The sequence below is a fragment of the Stigmatopora nigra genome, chromosome 3, assembly GCF_051989575.1.
Source record: "Stigmatopora nigra isolate UIUO_SnigA chromosome 3, RoL_Snig_1.1, whole genome shotgun sequence".
In the NCBI taxonomy this organism is placed as follows: Eukaryota; Metazoa; Chordata; class Actinopteri; order Syngnathiformes; family Syngnathidae; genus Stigmatopora; species Stigmatopora nigra.
In genome coordinates, this window is record NC_135510.1 from 4,557,334 (window position 1) to 4,573,239 (window position 15,906).

Consider the following 15,906-nt stretch of genomic DNA (forward strand, 5'->3'; position numbering starts at 1 on the left):
TAAAATGGACTGTGGGAATTGAAAGGGCTGGCCCCGAATAACCATGTTTAAGTGGCACACATCAAATCTATTCAAATTGTGAAGGGTGGACTTCTATTACCGTCAATGATTGTCGTGCATGTGAATGGACTGCCTACATTAAGTATGAATTTGAATAGAAAGACAGATGGCCCTGCGATGTGTCTTCATTGACTTCAGTGTATTTATGACATCATGCTCCTTTCACATCCTACCTTATAAATGATCAGCCCCGCTGCTCGGTGGTACGCAGTAGTCGTCATCGCCACAACCAAAAGATTTACAGCCTGACACGCTCCTCGAGTCCCAAGACGACACGGCGGCTGCCAGGAACTCCAGATTGTCGGACAAGAGCGAGCCTATTTAATAGCCTTGTGGGCTTTACGGCTCACGTTGATGCACTGAGAACACAAGCAAAAAGAGAACATTGATTGACCACTTGGACAAGTCTGAGGCGCCATAACTTCAGAGTGTGGCCTGATTGCCTTTTATCCTGGCTACATTACGGGGCATTTGGCTGCAGTACTATCCCGGTGAATGGGAGGAGAGGAGGTGATACTGCTTGCTAGTGATGCGACTTGGCAGGCCACCAACTATAATACATCCCAATGCTAACCTCGGCTTAATGTCTCTATTAGAGCAACTAAGCAATATGCTGAGTTTGGCAATGTCGAGGCCTAAGGTGGAAAACAAAACTATCAGAGATTATTCACAAACCACAACAAGACAACAGAATGTGGAAAAACATTTTGTTGGGTTTATTATATATATATATATATGCTTCGCTTTCTTTATGTTTATACTTTCTTATATATTGGAAATGCTTGGTTTAACTTAGCATATTGACGCTGGAAAGGGTCACTTTGGTGCATCTGCTTGCGGTCTTGATGAGCAGAGGGAAAAGTCTAAGTTGGACTTATCAAAATTGCTTAAAAACTCTGGCTTCTCACATGGATCCAAGGACTGTTGATTGTTAGATTTGCATTAAACCTCGATGCCACACCCAGTCGCAAGTTTACAATAAAGATTTGGGGAAGATGTTTTGACTTGGAAGATGGTAATATCGAATCAACATCCGAAGATGCTCGAAATTGTTTTAAAATGGTAAAACTCGGTCTACCCGATACGACCTTATGTGTTTCCTCGGTTACCTCTTATGCAATTGTTTTGAATAGATAACCTTGTAATTGTTTTGATTGCAAGCCTTAAATAGGCAGAAGATAATGCCGTTCGGGTAAAATAATCTGTGGCAAGGACGGGTCAACATGGATTCTCACTTGCAAGTAACGCCGAAGATGTACCCGATGTCTCCTTGTATTGTTTTATATTATATTAAAGATAACTCAAAATGAACCTAACACATTTGCTCTCAGTTCCCTGCTAGCACATAGGAGGCTAGTGAGGTATATCTATATATTATCTATTATTTTGTTTGATTTTTCGTAACTTGGAACGAAAAAGCTTTTCGTATCCTGACTATTTTGTATGTAGAGGTAACACTGTATTTGTATTTTATGAACTCTTGAGGTAAAATGTAGCAAAATTCCTATTTGTCCTTGTAAATTTAATTTGTTATGAAAACATCTGAATTATTCTTGAATGTCAAGTTGATTCCAGTGTTTGTGTATGAGAGTGTGTGTGTCTGTATTACAGTTAAAAAACACAAAAGCTGTGGAGGTCATAAATATGAGTGATGGGGAAAACCCTTTTTAAGGTTAAAAAGGGCCATTCAGCCTTCTTAACATCATTCACTCCCCTGATGGGTTGCCATTTTTTAACATGTAAGCACTTCTGCGGTCTTTGTAGGTATAATGTCGAAAGTGGTGCCAAAGTACTTAATTGAACAGACCTTTTTAATCAGCATATTTGCTTGTCGGGTTGTTGTTTATTTTTCTATTTCCACTGTGCATGGATCTTTCATATAATTGAGCACTTTTAGGGAGGATTCAATTATTGTTGGGAGTTTTTCTTGCTTGGCCGAGCATGTCATTGTTACACGCCAGCATTTGTGCACAGTTTACGGCACCGTGCGATGAGGTTACTCTGTAGTGGTAATTTTCTCTGGCAATAATCTTCGTTGTATTACATGGCAGCGTCTGTAAAGATGAGTTTTTTTCCAAGAGTGCGCCAGAAAATACGTACCTTTTATAAGCACAACTGGGGTGCCACTCGGTGGAGCGTACTGATCCCGAGACAAGGAGTGACAAATTGAATTCCAAGGTAGGTATCTGCCAAGACATTCTCACGTTATTTAAAAACGCCACAAAAAATAAACTATCATTCAGAAGAGAGGCAGGCTGACACACTTGAGGTTTTTACAATAAAAAAAAACAGCAAACCCTACATTAGTTTGTCAGCAAGCTAATTCTCAGTTTTAGAAGGATAACAAAAATGGACTGTTTATACAAAAATGAGTGCCTAAATCAGGGGTGGGCAAACTTTTTGGCCTGGGGGCCAAATTGACTTGAAACATTTGACAGATGGGCCCGGTCAGCACAAGATACGATACATATAAAAAAGTGCCTCCGTTAACAGTACATATGAAACATAAAGAGAAAAAAGGACTTAAGTAAAAACAAACTCATAGTATAAAGTATCAAGTATAAAGTACAAAGTAAAGTAAAAAGGAATGTATTAAGAAATATTAAAATTTAATTTAAAAATAATAATAATAAAATATTTGGACAACTTTGGCGGGCCGGATTTAAACGCCTCGCGGGCCGGATCTGGCCCACAGGCCGTAATTTGCCCATGTCTGTCCTAGATGATCCTTTTTTTTTATCCATATCATATCTTTTACGACTTTTATTTATCATAATATAGCAATCCATTGGACCTACGTTCTTCAAACTTTTTTGTCCTCCTAAGAAGAACGTTTAAATAATGACGAGTAGAAGCCAGAATAGAAATGAATTGTGTAAATGGTCCGGGGGTCCAACTGACATAAGAAAGCCATCCTCTTTGCTTGCCTTGTTCACTTGTGAAATGCCTGAAAGTGACAGTGGTGCTCATTAAGTTGAATTACAGCTTGCCACGTGCTAGGTAGCAGCTAGTGTTTTTGTTCTGGGAAGAAAGAACCAACCCCCACAGTCACAGACAAACCGAGTCCGTCCTTCATTACCAAGTGAAGGTCTCATCTTATCTGCGGCTGCTGCTTGCCTCTTCATTAATCACTCCCGGGCCCAATCCAATGGTGACTGATGGCTGACGCGGCCTTGTCCGGGCAATCCCTCAGCCACTGGGAGCTGAAGGGGAGGCGGGGTACTACAAAAAGAAGGAGGTAGATATCGTGCAGATGATGGTTTGTAGGCTGGTAGAGAAGAAGGTGTGGCAGAGGCATTATGTCAACAATGTGTTGTTACAGTTCGGAAAAACTGTGAAACCTGGGTTCTTGAGCTTCAATCATTCTGCACCATAATATTTGAACTTGTTGCTCACCATCTAAGACAATATTTTACTCCAGTTTAGCCCCCCTCAAAGAAAACAACACAATTCATTGGCCACATGTCATTTGTCACTTGGTCAAAGCAGTCAAAACAACAGAACAGGCTACTTACCAGCTGCTCCACTTCTTTCCAAAGGCTGAATTTATGCAGCTCACAGGTTGCTCGGACTGGAAAAAAATGAAGCTTTTATTGGCAGTATTCGTGTTGAATCAATTTCCGACACAAAACATAAAGCCTTTTCGATTGAATTTCTTGAAAACAAAACTAAAAACTAAAAAAACTTCACAACTCCATAAAACTGAAAGTCAAAAGCTCAATCCTTGGCCACCAGAGTAATACAACCAAAAATATAATATATACTATATATGTTTATAAACAAGATGAAACAAATCAAGCTGAGAAAGAAAGCCGATCCACAGTAATCATTTGGACTGTGCCATGCTTACTGCTTCATGGAGCTTCACCAATCAACACTGAATAAATACATTTGTTATACTACTACTACTACTATGACACACCAAAATGCACAAAAAATAATGGTGGCGCTGTGAGTGAAGTGTGGTGATTACATATAAAGGTTTGCAAGGGGTTATTTTTGTGTCACTCACCTTTTGATATCAGCTGTTTTCAAGTGATTGGCCCTGAACAAAACAATTATTTCACAAATCAAACACGGCAAAAACCTTCCTTATGGATGTGTGTACACCTGCATGAACTAATACAGAAGCAGCTGTGTCAAAATTATCATGTGTCTGAGCGCTCATGCGTAAAGAAAAATGAATAAAATACTTAAATTGACCACACAAAGACTTGGCCTTAATACGTGGACGCTAGGTCTAAAATTTGGATTATAATATTGTTTTATGATGATGTTGTTAATATCAAAAGTTTCAAAAATATGTTTTTATGAAAAACAATTCAAAAGCATGGTTAATAAAATCAAAACAACTAAAAACACAACAACATTAGGATTACTTGTCACACTTAAAGTGTAAACACATTAGTTTTCCGCAATTCCCTGAATAATCAATCAATAGTCAATAATCATAATCAATAGTCAATTTACACAAAAGTATTTCAATAAATCAAAATTTTCTGTTGTGTGGTGGCCATATGGAGATGTCAGTAAAATAAGTGCTTTTCTCTGGTCTCAATTTTAATGATATGCTTTATTTTGCCACAAACGTTAGAGCTTTGTTATTCAACGCTCATGAATTTTCTAAAAATGTGTTTCACTGCTCACAAAACGGCGCCATGTATTTAATCGTTGTAGGGACAGATGTTTCTGCCGCAAAGTCTTTTGATTGCGGTGTTCAGGTGTATCTAATGAAGTACCCAGAGAGCATACTTAAGCTTTCTAGTATAGAAAATATAGTCAAAAAACAAACATGAGGCATCTGCTTTACAGTATGTGCATTGCAGTATTGCTTATGGCGGGCTGTGGATGCAGATTGACTTTTACAAAGATGTGAAGCGAGGACAGAGTTTCCTTCCATAATGGAAATGAGGACTGAGCTATTTGGCGAAAGAGGCAGCACTTTTCCCAAACATTTCAAATCTGTGTGATTCATAGTGCAGATGACTTTTAAAATCCTTAAAAATGACAGACAGGCCTCTGGCAGGATGGCGTCTGGAGGCTGTTTGGGCATTACAATGAGGGTTTAGTTTGTTTTTGCTGTAATTGATGCTTTGCTCACATAGTAGCCTGGCATTGTTTGTTTATGCTAATGACTGCGATGACCTCTTTGCTCCACAATCTGGCTGCAGAATGGCAGCCGCCGTTGTGGTGGGGAACCAGCCATTACCTTTAATTTCTTTCTTCTCAGGTCAAGAGGAACCGATCAACAGCATAACATAACAAAAGTTAATGTTCGCAATGGCTCCTTAACAAGGTGGCCACGTTTTAACATTTAGCACCCTGTACTTTTGGCATATTCACAGTTAAAATAAGGAAACATCAACTTTTGCATTGTTCTGTTGGGTTTCATGTTGTTTAATCAGTTAACTAATTGGCTGCCATTGATGTCAATGCTACTCAAACATCGTTATTCAGTGCCAATTGGAACTAGGCTAAAATGGAATGGATGTCTATTTCTGACGATTGCAGTGAACGAGGTAAAATTGTTAAATCATACAGTTTAACAAAACGTAGTTATTTTTGTTATTTTTTTTTAAGGAAAATTGGACACTAATATACAACAATTGGTTCTTATGGGAGAACTGAACTGTAATAAGCCAGAGGAAAAAAGTAAGGATTTTTATTAGTAGTGATGGATTTCAAAGAATCCAAATTTCGGTAGGTGGAATTTCTATTAAATATAATGAGGATAATAGGAAAATTAATGAGGGAAAACTAACATCGTATTAAAGTTTTTGTTTCATTTTTCAAACAGAAAACAAAAAAACAGGAAAATATGTCCCAGACTATCTCGAAATGAATATAAAATAAATTGAGAGAAACTTGTAAAACAATGAACAAAAACAAATCTCCAGTTACATGATACCATAAAACTAAGCAAAAGTTTACCGTTAACAATACGATAAATGGACCCAGATGAACACTCCCTGATGTTGATTGCTGACAATTCCTGTGATAAAGAGACATTTCCAAAGCAGAATCACTACGGTTGATTTGGCATGATTACAATAATAACTGCAAATCGTACCGGTTACAAACAAACAGTGGCAGCATAGGGGTCTCTTCCGTTCTCCATTCATGCAAATGACAGCGGCCACATTAATGACTATTGAACAACTGTCTCTTGCTGCTGACCCGCCTTTGACTTACTGCATGCAAACCATTTGATCAAATGTCACATGTGGCCGACATCATTCACATCTAAATAAACGTGACAGGATGTAAATAATTTTAATGCAAAAGTCCTGTGTTTCTAAAATTGACCATCGGCTGAGTACTAGACCCAGCCATAGCGCCAAATTGAGGTAAATATTTAGTTAAACGCCTTTCTAATTAAAGGTTCATAAATATTTAGGTTAAAACATTTGAGAAATATATAATTACCATGACATTTAGGGCTACGTTGGGTAATTATGTTTATTTGGAGTTAATATTTTATGGGTTGGCTTTTGGGAAAACTTTCCAGTTGTCAGTACTTATTTTTGCAAAGGACAAAAAGGTCAACTTAGCAGGAGTCGGTGAACTTTTCACTCAAAAAGTGCGATATTTTTTTTATTTTCTTATTGAACTCAACAGGAAATTGCAAAGAAGTTAGCGTGTTGCCTAGCGTGTACCTGGCGAACAAAGCCGATCCACGGGGTGGATTATTGCCTGCAGGCAGAAAAAAAAACCTTTCACAAGTAACATTCTTTCTTTAGCTATAACACTTGGGTGCTTATTTTTTGAAAATGTCACTTTTATATAGGGCTTTAGAGAATTTGACAGTCAGTAAATGCATCCAACTGTGAGTTTTTTGTTTGCCTTTTCCCCTGGTAGCACCCTCCCTTGAAGATATCGATCCATAATGGCCATTGGCATTAGCCCTCTGAAGAAACACTTGCTTTCCGACTGCTATTCTCCACTGGGCCACTCAATGGAGAGACAAAATCCTTAGCAGTTCTTTTCTTTACCATTTAACTCCAAGCTGACACCTTTAACGACACCGCTGCTAAGTGCACGCGAGGCGGAAAAATGGAAATGTCATGTGTTGTTTAAGGGTTTGACAACTGCTTCTGTAGAAAGCCGATTGAGAAGTGCGATCGCTTCATCGTTGTTGAAGTGCGAAAATCACGCTGTGTTAAAACACTCTGGATGAAAGATGCTAAACCCCCCACCCCCAAAGAAAAGAAGCTTTTGGCAGAAATAAAAACTGTCCGAAAATAGTTTGGAGCTAAGGCACAGCAGAGTACACTGGTTTTGACATACATTTCTTTCTTTCATTAATATTAAAAAAGCAATAAGATTTGTGGCTCAATTAACTAAATTTGGACACATTCTCCCTGGTCCTGCTTGGGTTTTCTCCGGGTACTCAAGTTTCTTCCCACATTCCAAAGACCTACATGATAGGCTGATTGGACACTCTAAATTGCCCCTAAGTATGAATGTGTGAGTGAATGGTTGTTTGTCTCCTTGTGCCATGCAATTGGCTTGCCACCAATTCACCCCCCCCCCCCCACAATCCTGGTGAGGATAAAGCAGTTCAGAAAATGAGATGAGATGAGAGATGAGTCTTGCACCTATCGATCGGTTTGATCTGCACTTTGAAAATTTGAGTCAGGGTAAGTTGAATCAGTCAAGTAGTATTTTCTTAAATATTTCAAGAGTACCATATTGCAGTGTCTGCAGTACAGTACAGGGCAAGATCTGCAGCCAATGCTTAGCAAAAGAGGACAAGACCAGACTGTGCTCTATAATAACAAAATCCTTTCGAAAAGCGACCATTAGGAAGACATCCTGAAATGATTTGAAGATCAATGAGCCAGACTCTGGCTACTATCATCTGTGCCAAATGCATGGTAGATAGTAGATTGATTTTGAGGCAATAAAACAGGTACACCATGACATGACTAATGTAAGTGGCTAATGCTAATGTTAATCACGTATGAGAACTTACATCAATAGTGTGACTCACCTTTGGCTCATTTTTTTCCTCATATTGTTCTCTCCTCTGGACGCTACCAGTAGGGGCAGATGACAACCACCTACTGGGTCTTGCACCAGATTATGGAGTAGGGTTTTCTCATGTAGCATTCAGCGAGTTTTGTGAGCACCATTGTGTTTGACCTCAAATACCTAGAGAACCTTCTATCGTGTATTAGTGCTACAGTACATAAACAAACTTGACTCACCGTCGCCATGACAACACCACCCTGAAATAGAAAAACTGTGAATGCAATGAAGCTGTTAGGATTAGTAAACAGTTTTAGAACGTATATTTTGGGTGTAGAGTTTAGTTTTAATAGTTAAGTTTTGTTTTTGAGGCCAAAAGATAATGTCACCGGGGCAATGAAAACAAGCCTTAAAAATATGCCGTCTTTGACTTTCTTGAGCTTTTGGAGAATGTAGAGTCTTTCAAACAACTCTTTGTTTAACCTGAATTATATCTTGAAGCAATTTGGGTGGAATTCTACCTCACGTTAAGACCTGGCACCATGTTAACGCATTCGGGACCTTTGACATTAGCAAGGACAAATGTGAAAAGGCCTTGAGACCTAACATGAGGATGAACAAAAAGGCATGAATTAGGGTGAGAGTTAGAGTAAAGCCTGTGGCAGCTGTGTTTAGGTTTAGGGTGTAAAGATTTGAAATTCACACCTGTGGCCAAGGTTCAATGCATGTCCCAAAGTGCCCTTCTGAATTAATTTAGGCAGCCCAGGGATGTTTTTGTTCCATATATCATTTCTTTATTTAGTAATTGATGTATCTGTGTATTAATCTATTAGCTATGTATTTATATTAAATAATGCACAGTCTTTGTGGTGAGCTGTATGACGAACAGAGGGTTGTTCCAGTTGGCTCAGTGCTCCTTTGTTTTCTGTTTGCTTGGAATATAGGGCAGTACAGTTTGGGTGCTCTTGTCTGATACCGTTTGCGTGCTGCTGTTTCGCAGCAGTTTTTTGCGGTAACTAGGGTTCAGGAGGCCTTTCCTAGGTAATGTGTGCGCTCCCGTCATGCTTCTCGCTGACGGGGGTATGTAAGAAGGGTCGAGGCAGTTGTGTAGGAGCGAGTGCTCGGAGGAAGAACGTTTGGGGGCGAGTGGCTCGGCCAGAAGGCTCGGCTCGCTGTCGCTGTCCGGTGTAGCACAGTTGCTCTTGTCGTCTGGTAGGTCCTCCTGTTCTTCTTCATCGTCGTCGTCGTCACAGCACAAGGCATGGTATAGGATCTTGTCACTGAATCGGACCCTCTCTCTCGTTTTGTGGCTGTGCGTAGAGCTGGTGGCCTCCTCGCTGGATGAATCTGGGGTGATGATACGCGGCCCGTTGGGGATGGGCAGACCACCGTTCATCTGCGAGTAAACTGAGGCGGTGGCGGCAGGGGGCACAGAGGGGGTTTGAGTGGGTATGGTCCCCCGACCCGGGGGCGCTCGGGGGAAGTACCCCATTGGTGTATCGCTAGGCGTGCGGGCACAAGCCCCGCTGGCTGACTCTAGGTAGCCACAGAACTCCCAGCTGTCGGACAACACATCCGCGTTGAGGAAGTCAAGACGGAAGGCTTCTCCAAGACCACGCTCACTGCTGGATGTGCTGCTAGCTGTCGCTACCGTCCAGTCATCTGGATCGAGGTCAAAGTCAAAGTCTGATGTTAGTTTATCAATCTGGCCCACCACCTGAAAAGAAAGAAGAGCAGAGATTGGTAAATCACATCTGCAAGTCTTAGTAAATTTGATTGTCAACGTTCTAGCAAGCCCAAAGCTATTATTGGAAAAAATGAACGAAATCCCTAGTAGAGGACTGAAAGCATTTACGTAGATTAAGCTAGCCAACGTCAAGTCATACCAACCTACTAAATCACAAAATATATTTCAATCATTAGCCACTTTGCTCTCGGCATTTGTAGTGTGCATTATAAAAACCCACTCAAGCAGAATGAGTAACTGCAAACTCAGCAAACGAAGACCGGAGCCAAGTTTCGAACCCTATAATTGTCAGGTTTGCTATCCACGATGGTCAATGTCTTGCCAGCAATCTTTGCTGGATCTTATCCCAGCTGACATCAAGTAGAAGATGGGTCACACCTTGGACGAGTGTCCCATCAGCTACAGGGCTGTTTCAATCCATAGCAAGACAACAATGTACTGAACATGAACTACCATAACAGTACTGCAGAAGTCATCATGTAGACTGTAGAGTACAAATGAGCAACATCAGAGCTAATTTTGGTAACTGATACAGTATGGAATTTTACATATGCAACTATAAAATGAAGACTTTTATTTTGCTTACACGTTTTAGAGTAGGCTGAAATGCTTTATCCTTGTATGTTTTGATGGAACTGCCATACTCAAGCCCATGCTGTGGTCAGTCTGTGTTTCCCCCTACACGGCTTCACAGCTTGGCCCACCAGAAATCTGGTGTGCTACTTATGTAAATCTACAATGATTTATTTCTATTTTATGTCCTAGCACATTTTCGAATCCCATGAACAGAGGACTCACTTGGGGTGGTGGTGGTGAATAAGAACAGATCCCCATTCGTGATGAATAAATCATGATAGTAGGTGGAGTTGAATATTAGAGAAAAGCACTCTTGTAATGACGGAGCGCGTGGAATCCGTTTCCTAAATCACCGCTCGGGCCGAGCAGGAGAAAATCTCTGGAGACTTTTACATTACTGACCATCGCTCCGCGTCATGCCGTCATGTCAGAGACGAGGCAGTTGCAAGTGGCCTCTTTCATTCTGACCCTCAATTACACAGCCCAATCATCTCTGACAGGTGTCGAGGTACAGTAATAAACCCTTGGCTGACGATGCCCGGCCTGCCTCTCCATTAAAGCGACTCTGAGCGTGGTGGAGTGACCTGACTCTTAGTTGATCAGGTACTGTGACCACAGTTGATACTTGACAGCTTGCAGCAAACTGATAAAAGCATCGGATACACATTGAATGTACTTGATGCTATGGCAGCTCTTGAATCTTAAACAAATTTTGATGATAATTATGGTGATTATCTTGGTTCTCTGCAACTTCCGCAATGACATCATTTACAGGAAAAAGCAAGCCATAAAAGATTATTGACTAGCATTCTTTTGCTATATTGCTTAACTGTGTTGCAAATGAAGTCTCTTCAGTCACCAGGAAATGCTGTCAATGGTTCATAAACTTTATAGAGTGACAGCTTCATAAACTCAAAAGGGAATATATACACACCAATCGCTAGCCTCCAGCTGCATGTCACAGATTTTGCATTGGGAGGTAAACAAAATGAATGACAGTCTACTTGAATGTAGGAGACATTTTATTCATTACCGCTACTTTTGGTCGTCCTTTTTTTTGACTTGTTGAGGGCAATTTGATTAAGAACGCTACTCCGGATCAAGTTGCTTTCGTCACCAATGGATGTCTCATGCAAGTGTGTTATGACAACTTATTTTTAGAGTCCAGTTCAAAAAAAGAAATGTGTTACATTTTTTTTCTGTACGATTCTAATATTACTGGCAAGTGGAGACACTGGTATACTTTTTTGTCAAATTTTCTCTTAAAATGCTTTAATTGTTTTACAATGGCAACCATGTGAGCACTGAGAGTTTTCATTTACCAAGGGATTGTCATTGAGAGTGCAAGGCACTGCTTGTAGGTGCCAAAATGTCAAGTGGGTGTTGTGGCAAATCGGTGCGATTCCAGCTGAACTGCTCTCTCGTCCTCCAACCTCCAACAGATACTGACTTATGTAAAATGTTTTGACATTATACGCTTCCCACAGAGCAGTCAAGCTAAGGACCTGCGACATGTACACTATAACAGGAAATTGTCTACTACAATTTTTGTTCCCTGGCATATCCCGTGTATTTCTTTCATTCACTATATATGGAAAGAACATTTATCAGCTGGGGGCTATTTCTGTTCCCTTCCGAGGCTTTTCCTTCCTCCGAGCTTTTACACCTCTCATCTGGTGACATATTACAGTTAAAGGAAAAAAAACATTCAGGATTTGTAGATTTAGAGCAGTGTGATGGATAAACTGACAAAGATCTATTAGCAAAGGTGAAAAAGCAAATCTTTTCTTTTGTTGAAATCTGCCTGAGCTGCTATTAAGCATATGTAACAGTCGCTTACAAAAATACAAAGAATAGTTTTTATTATCGGTTTTGCATGGCCAAATATTTGGTTTAGAAGAAGTACAGTGTATTTATTTTAATGATTTGTTTGAGTTAACACCAAAAATATATACTGTAGGCTTTTCTTGTGTAGAGAATATTTTACATTTCTATGATACGACTTTGTGTTGCACATTTGCGTATTTATTCATTGGTGAGTTAAGTAGGCTAACAAAACTGAGGTTGTACATGTGTAAATAAATCAGGTGTGAGTTGCCAGATTAAATGAAACGTAAACGCCTTCGCTGAATGACTTTTTTTTTTTTAAAAAAGAAGCACCATAGGAATGAACTTTATTATTGCATTCAAGTGGCCCCGCACCATCTGTTCAAGCACCACGTGTCGTTTTCACAGAATTCCACCCTGCTTGCTTGTTAATTATAAAGCATCCTGCGTGTAGTGCCTCCTTTGTGTGTTTCCCGTGAAAGGGAATAGAGCGAAAATCTTGTTTTGCTAGGGGCCATTGGAAAGCATCTTATTTTCTATCTGCACCTGTACTGGCTGGTTGCAGCTTATCACCACTCTGATGGCATACACTTGCAAAAATATATTATTTGCTAGTAGATCAATCCACGGCCATAAAAGATGTTTCTTGGGTGAAAACAAGAAATTGGGGACTAAAAGTGCAACCAACCTGGGTTGTAAGAGTATGGAGCTTGTATATAGGTGTTAAACATACAATATTCAACTGGATTCATGTGCATTCAGCTTGCAGATGCTTGTGAATCTTCATTTTCCATTTAAAGTTTTTCTTTTTTTAATTTTCATAGCAATGTTCTTGAGAGGCCAACAAACCTTACAATATATATATATATATATATATATATATATATATATATATATATATATATATATATATATATATATATATATATATATATATATATATATATATATATATATATATATATATATATATATATATATATATATATATATATATATATATATATATATATATATATATATATATATATATATATATATATATATATATATATATATATATATTTCAAAGTACATACTGTACATATGTGCCTCTACCATTACCTGTAAAGGACTAGTAGCATTAATACTGAAAGCACATTTCCAATGCTCAGATTTGCAAAAATGTGTAGTGTAAACAATTTAAAGTTACTTTCCCCAAAAACAGCAGTGTATTTTTAACACAACTCTAGGTCTTGGTTATCCTTATTCACATTCCTCACATGTGACTAGAGCACTCACATAGTGCTGTTGTGATTTATCTCATTCCCCGGCAGCTCATTTATCATCCCCCACTTGTTCACCACAACAACAAAAAAACACAAAAGTCCACTCACTTGAACACCTTTCCTTCTCACTGTGTATTGTGAGCATTTTTTGACTGACAGATGATGTCCTTGGATCTTATTAAAGTAGTTTCATTTAAACAAAACAAGAGAGAATCACACCATAGGAAAAGATGCATCAGTCTGTCCCTCTTTTTCAATTGTTAATCAAAACAACCTGCAACTACCAAGTGCCACTCTATCTCTGCTCAATGCAATATATTACTATATTGTTTATGAACTTCTGTTAAGTGACCACTAATGAAACCACAACTCAAAGAGCTATATTTCTTTTTATTTGGGATTTAGGTCCTCTTTTAGAGAATGACTGTTTCCATCTATTGTCAGAAGTGAAATACAGGTTTAAAAAGGCTGTTTTATTGTGTATTTACATTTTATGTCTAAAAATTAGTTATTTTGATGGCGTGCTTTTGGTTACTGTTTACTGGTATTTGTAAAAACCGTGAATATTGTTCTGCAAAAAAAAAATGCAGATGGTTTTCTGTCTCTGTTTGTGACCTATCGCTGGATGGCGACCAGTCTAGGGTGTAGTCTACCTTTCACCCATAATCCCTTATTCATAGACATTTTTCCTCTTCATTGTGCATTATTTGGCTAATAGTCCCAAAAATACGGTCTTTAAGAAAGATGACATTATACTCAAATTCGTTCATTTTCTGCTCTGCATATCCTCAGAAGAGTCGTCGGGGTGCTGGAGCTTACAATCAGCCATCTTTGGGCAATAGGTAGGATAACATTTTAGAGTCTCCATCATTTTCATGTTCCAGGGATGCAATGATAAAATGAACCATCTTTTAGAATTTAGCCTCACCCATCCGTGCAGTACGAATAGTTAAAATTGTAATCTTACAACCAATGCTTTGTAATCTATTTATTTACTTTAAGAAATTCAACTGCTAGAAGCTAGGAATTAAATCTTTTGCTATCTTTAGCTAATAAGCCTGGGACGTAATTTCGGTCATCTCGATGGGTGCGAAGCAGACGAAGGGTGACAGAACGCGGACGAGGTGTCCTTTTGAAGTACTGAAGGCCGTAATGATCCTGTCATGAGTGTCTTTTATAAGCCTTAAACTTCATTAGGACATGCGCTCGCCGCCCTTTTCATCTCTAAAAAGCTTTTCTCGAGCTCAAAGTGTTAATATGTGCTATGATGCCCGTGAGGACAAGTCACTGATCAAAAGCATCATTAGGGAATCTCACCCGCTTAATGGGCCTCGTATATCCCTCTGGGGGCTTTATGGGAAGGGAAGGTGGGCTTGTGGAGTCATTAAAGTTGCAATTTTTAATATTTTTTTTTTTGCCAAGAGGTTACATGTTATAGCAATCGCAAAAATAGGGAATAGACTTGATCTTTCAAATGCAAGCTGATCATTTATCGAGGCTCAGTTTGATTGCTTTTCTCCGGTAATGACAAGAAAGACAAAAAAAATGAAAATAATGTCCTGCTAGAGGGACACTTTCTCCACATAGGTATTAGATTACATCTGAGTCTTGTAAGGTCACATGGTGGGAGAAAAAGCAGTGATCTTATTGGCCTTGTGTTAACTCCATTAACAACGGGGTGTTGTTCAATATAGCCGAATGGCTCTGAAATCATGGCGGAAAATGTGCATGGAATTATGTGCGCTGGGTGAACACTGGTGAACTGTATGGGTGGGAATATTCCTGAAAACGACAAAAATGCATGTACAGAGTGTCCTCAATTTACTATGGAGTTGTGTTCTGTAGCTAAAGTATTTCTTTCCATGAAAAACATTCCCAGGCTGTAAACAACAGTTTCAACAGACGAAAAATATGTTACGTGCTAAAATAGCAGTTGCCCACTAACATCATTCAACATCTGTAAGTCCATCAAAAGAGCATTCCTACTAAACATCATTATGCGACTGTACAAGTTTAGTCATTTCCGCAGTTCATAAACCTTGAAATGTATTTCAGGACAAAAAACGAAGTGTTTCTTGTACCCACATTACTTTGTAATGCATGTATTGGACTACTGCTAATGTAGTGAAGCGAGTTGAGTGAAAAATGCCCAGAAAATTAATACCCTTAGGTAGACCAAAACAAAACAAGGATGAAGCGAACATTTGAAAGGGACCTACGTTTAGTTTCATGTGAAAAATCACCTTCTGGGCAAAAACCTTTTCTCTTTTTAACGTTTGTTTGTTCCATCCGTCTCTCTATTTTCTCTCTGACTTCAGGGTTGAGAAGAGCTGAAACCGATCTCAGCTGTATTACTGATTATCCTGCTAAAAATCCAACAGGACCGTACTGGTTTTGTTAGGTTTTGCCACTAGTTTTGCTGGTATAGACCAGACCTGGATTTCTTAAGATGGTAGC

At 39.1% G+C, this 15,906-nt stretch overlaps 2 protein-coding genes across 3 annotated transcripts in view; both read right to left on the reverse strand.

Moving 5' to 3' along the window:
• The window catches only part of ubl7b (ubiquitin-like 7b (bone marrow stromal cell-derived)), a 259,966-nt gene that overhangs the window by 111,837 nt on the left and 132,223 nt on the right, over positions 1-15,906 (reverse strand). The gene's annotated exons all lie outside the window — the stretch shown is intronic.
• insyn1 (inhibitory synaptic factor 1) overlaps positions 4,586-15,906 on the reverse strand; it is a 93,426-nt gene continuing 82,105 nt past the window's right edge. For both annotated transcript variants that reach the window (XM_077713873.1, XM_077713872.1), the window contains one exon: positions 4,586-9,748. In XM_077713873.1, coding sequence (XP_077569999.1) covers positions 8,939-9,748 — 810 coding nt within the window. In that variant the 3' untranslated portion in view covers positions 4,586-8,938. The remainder of the gene's footprint in view (positions 9,749-15,906) is intronic.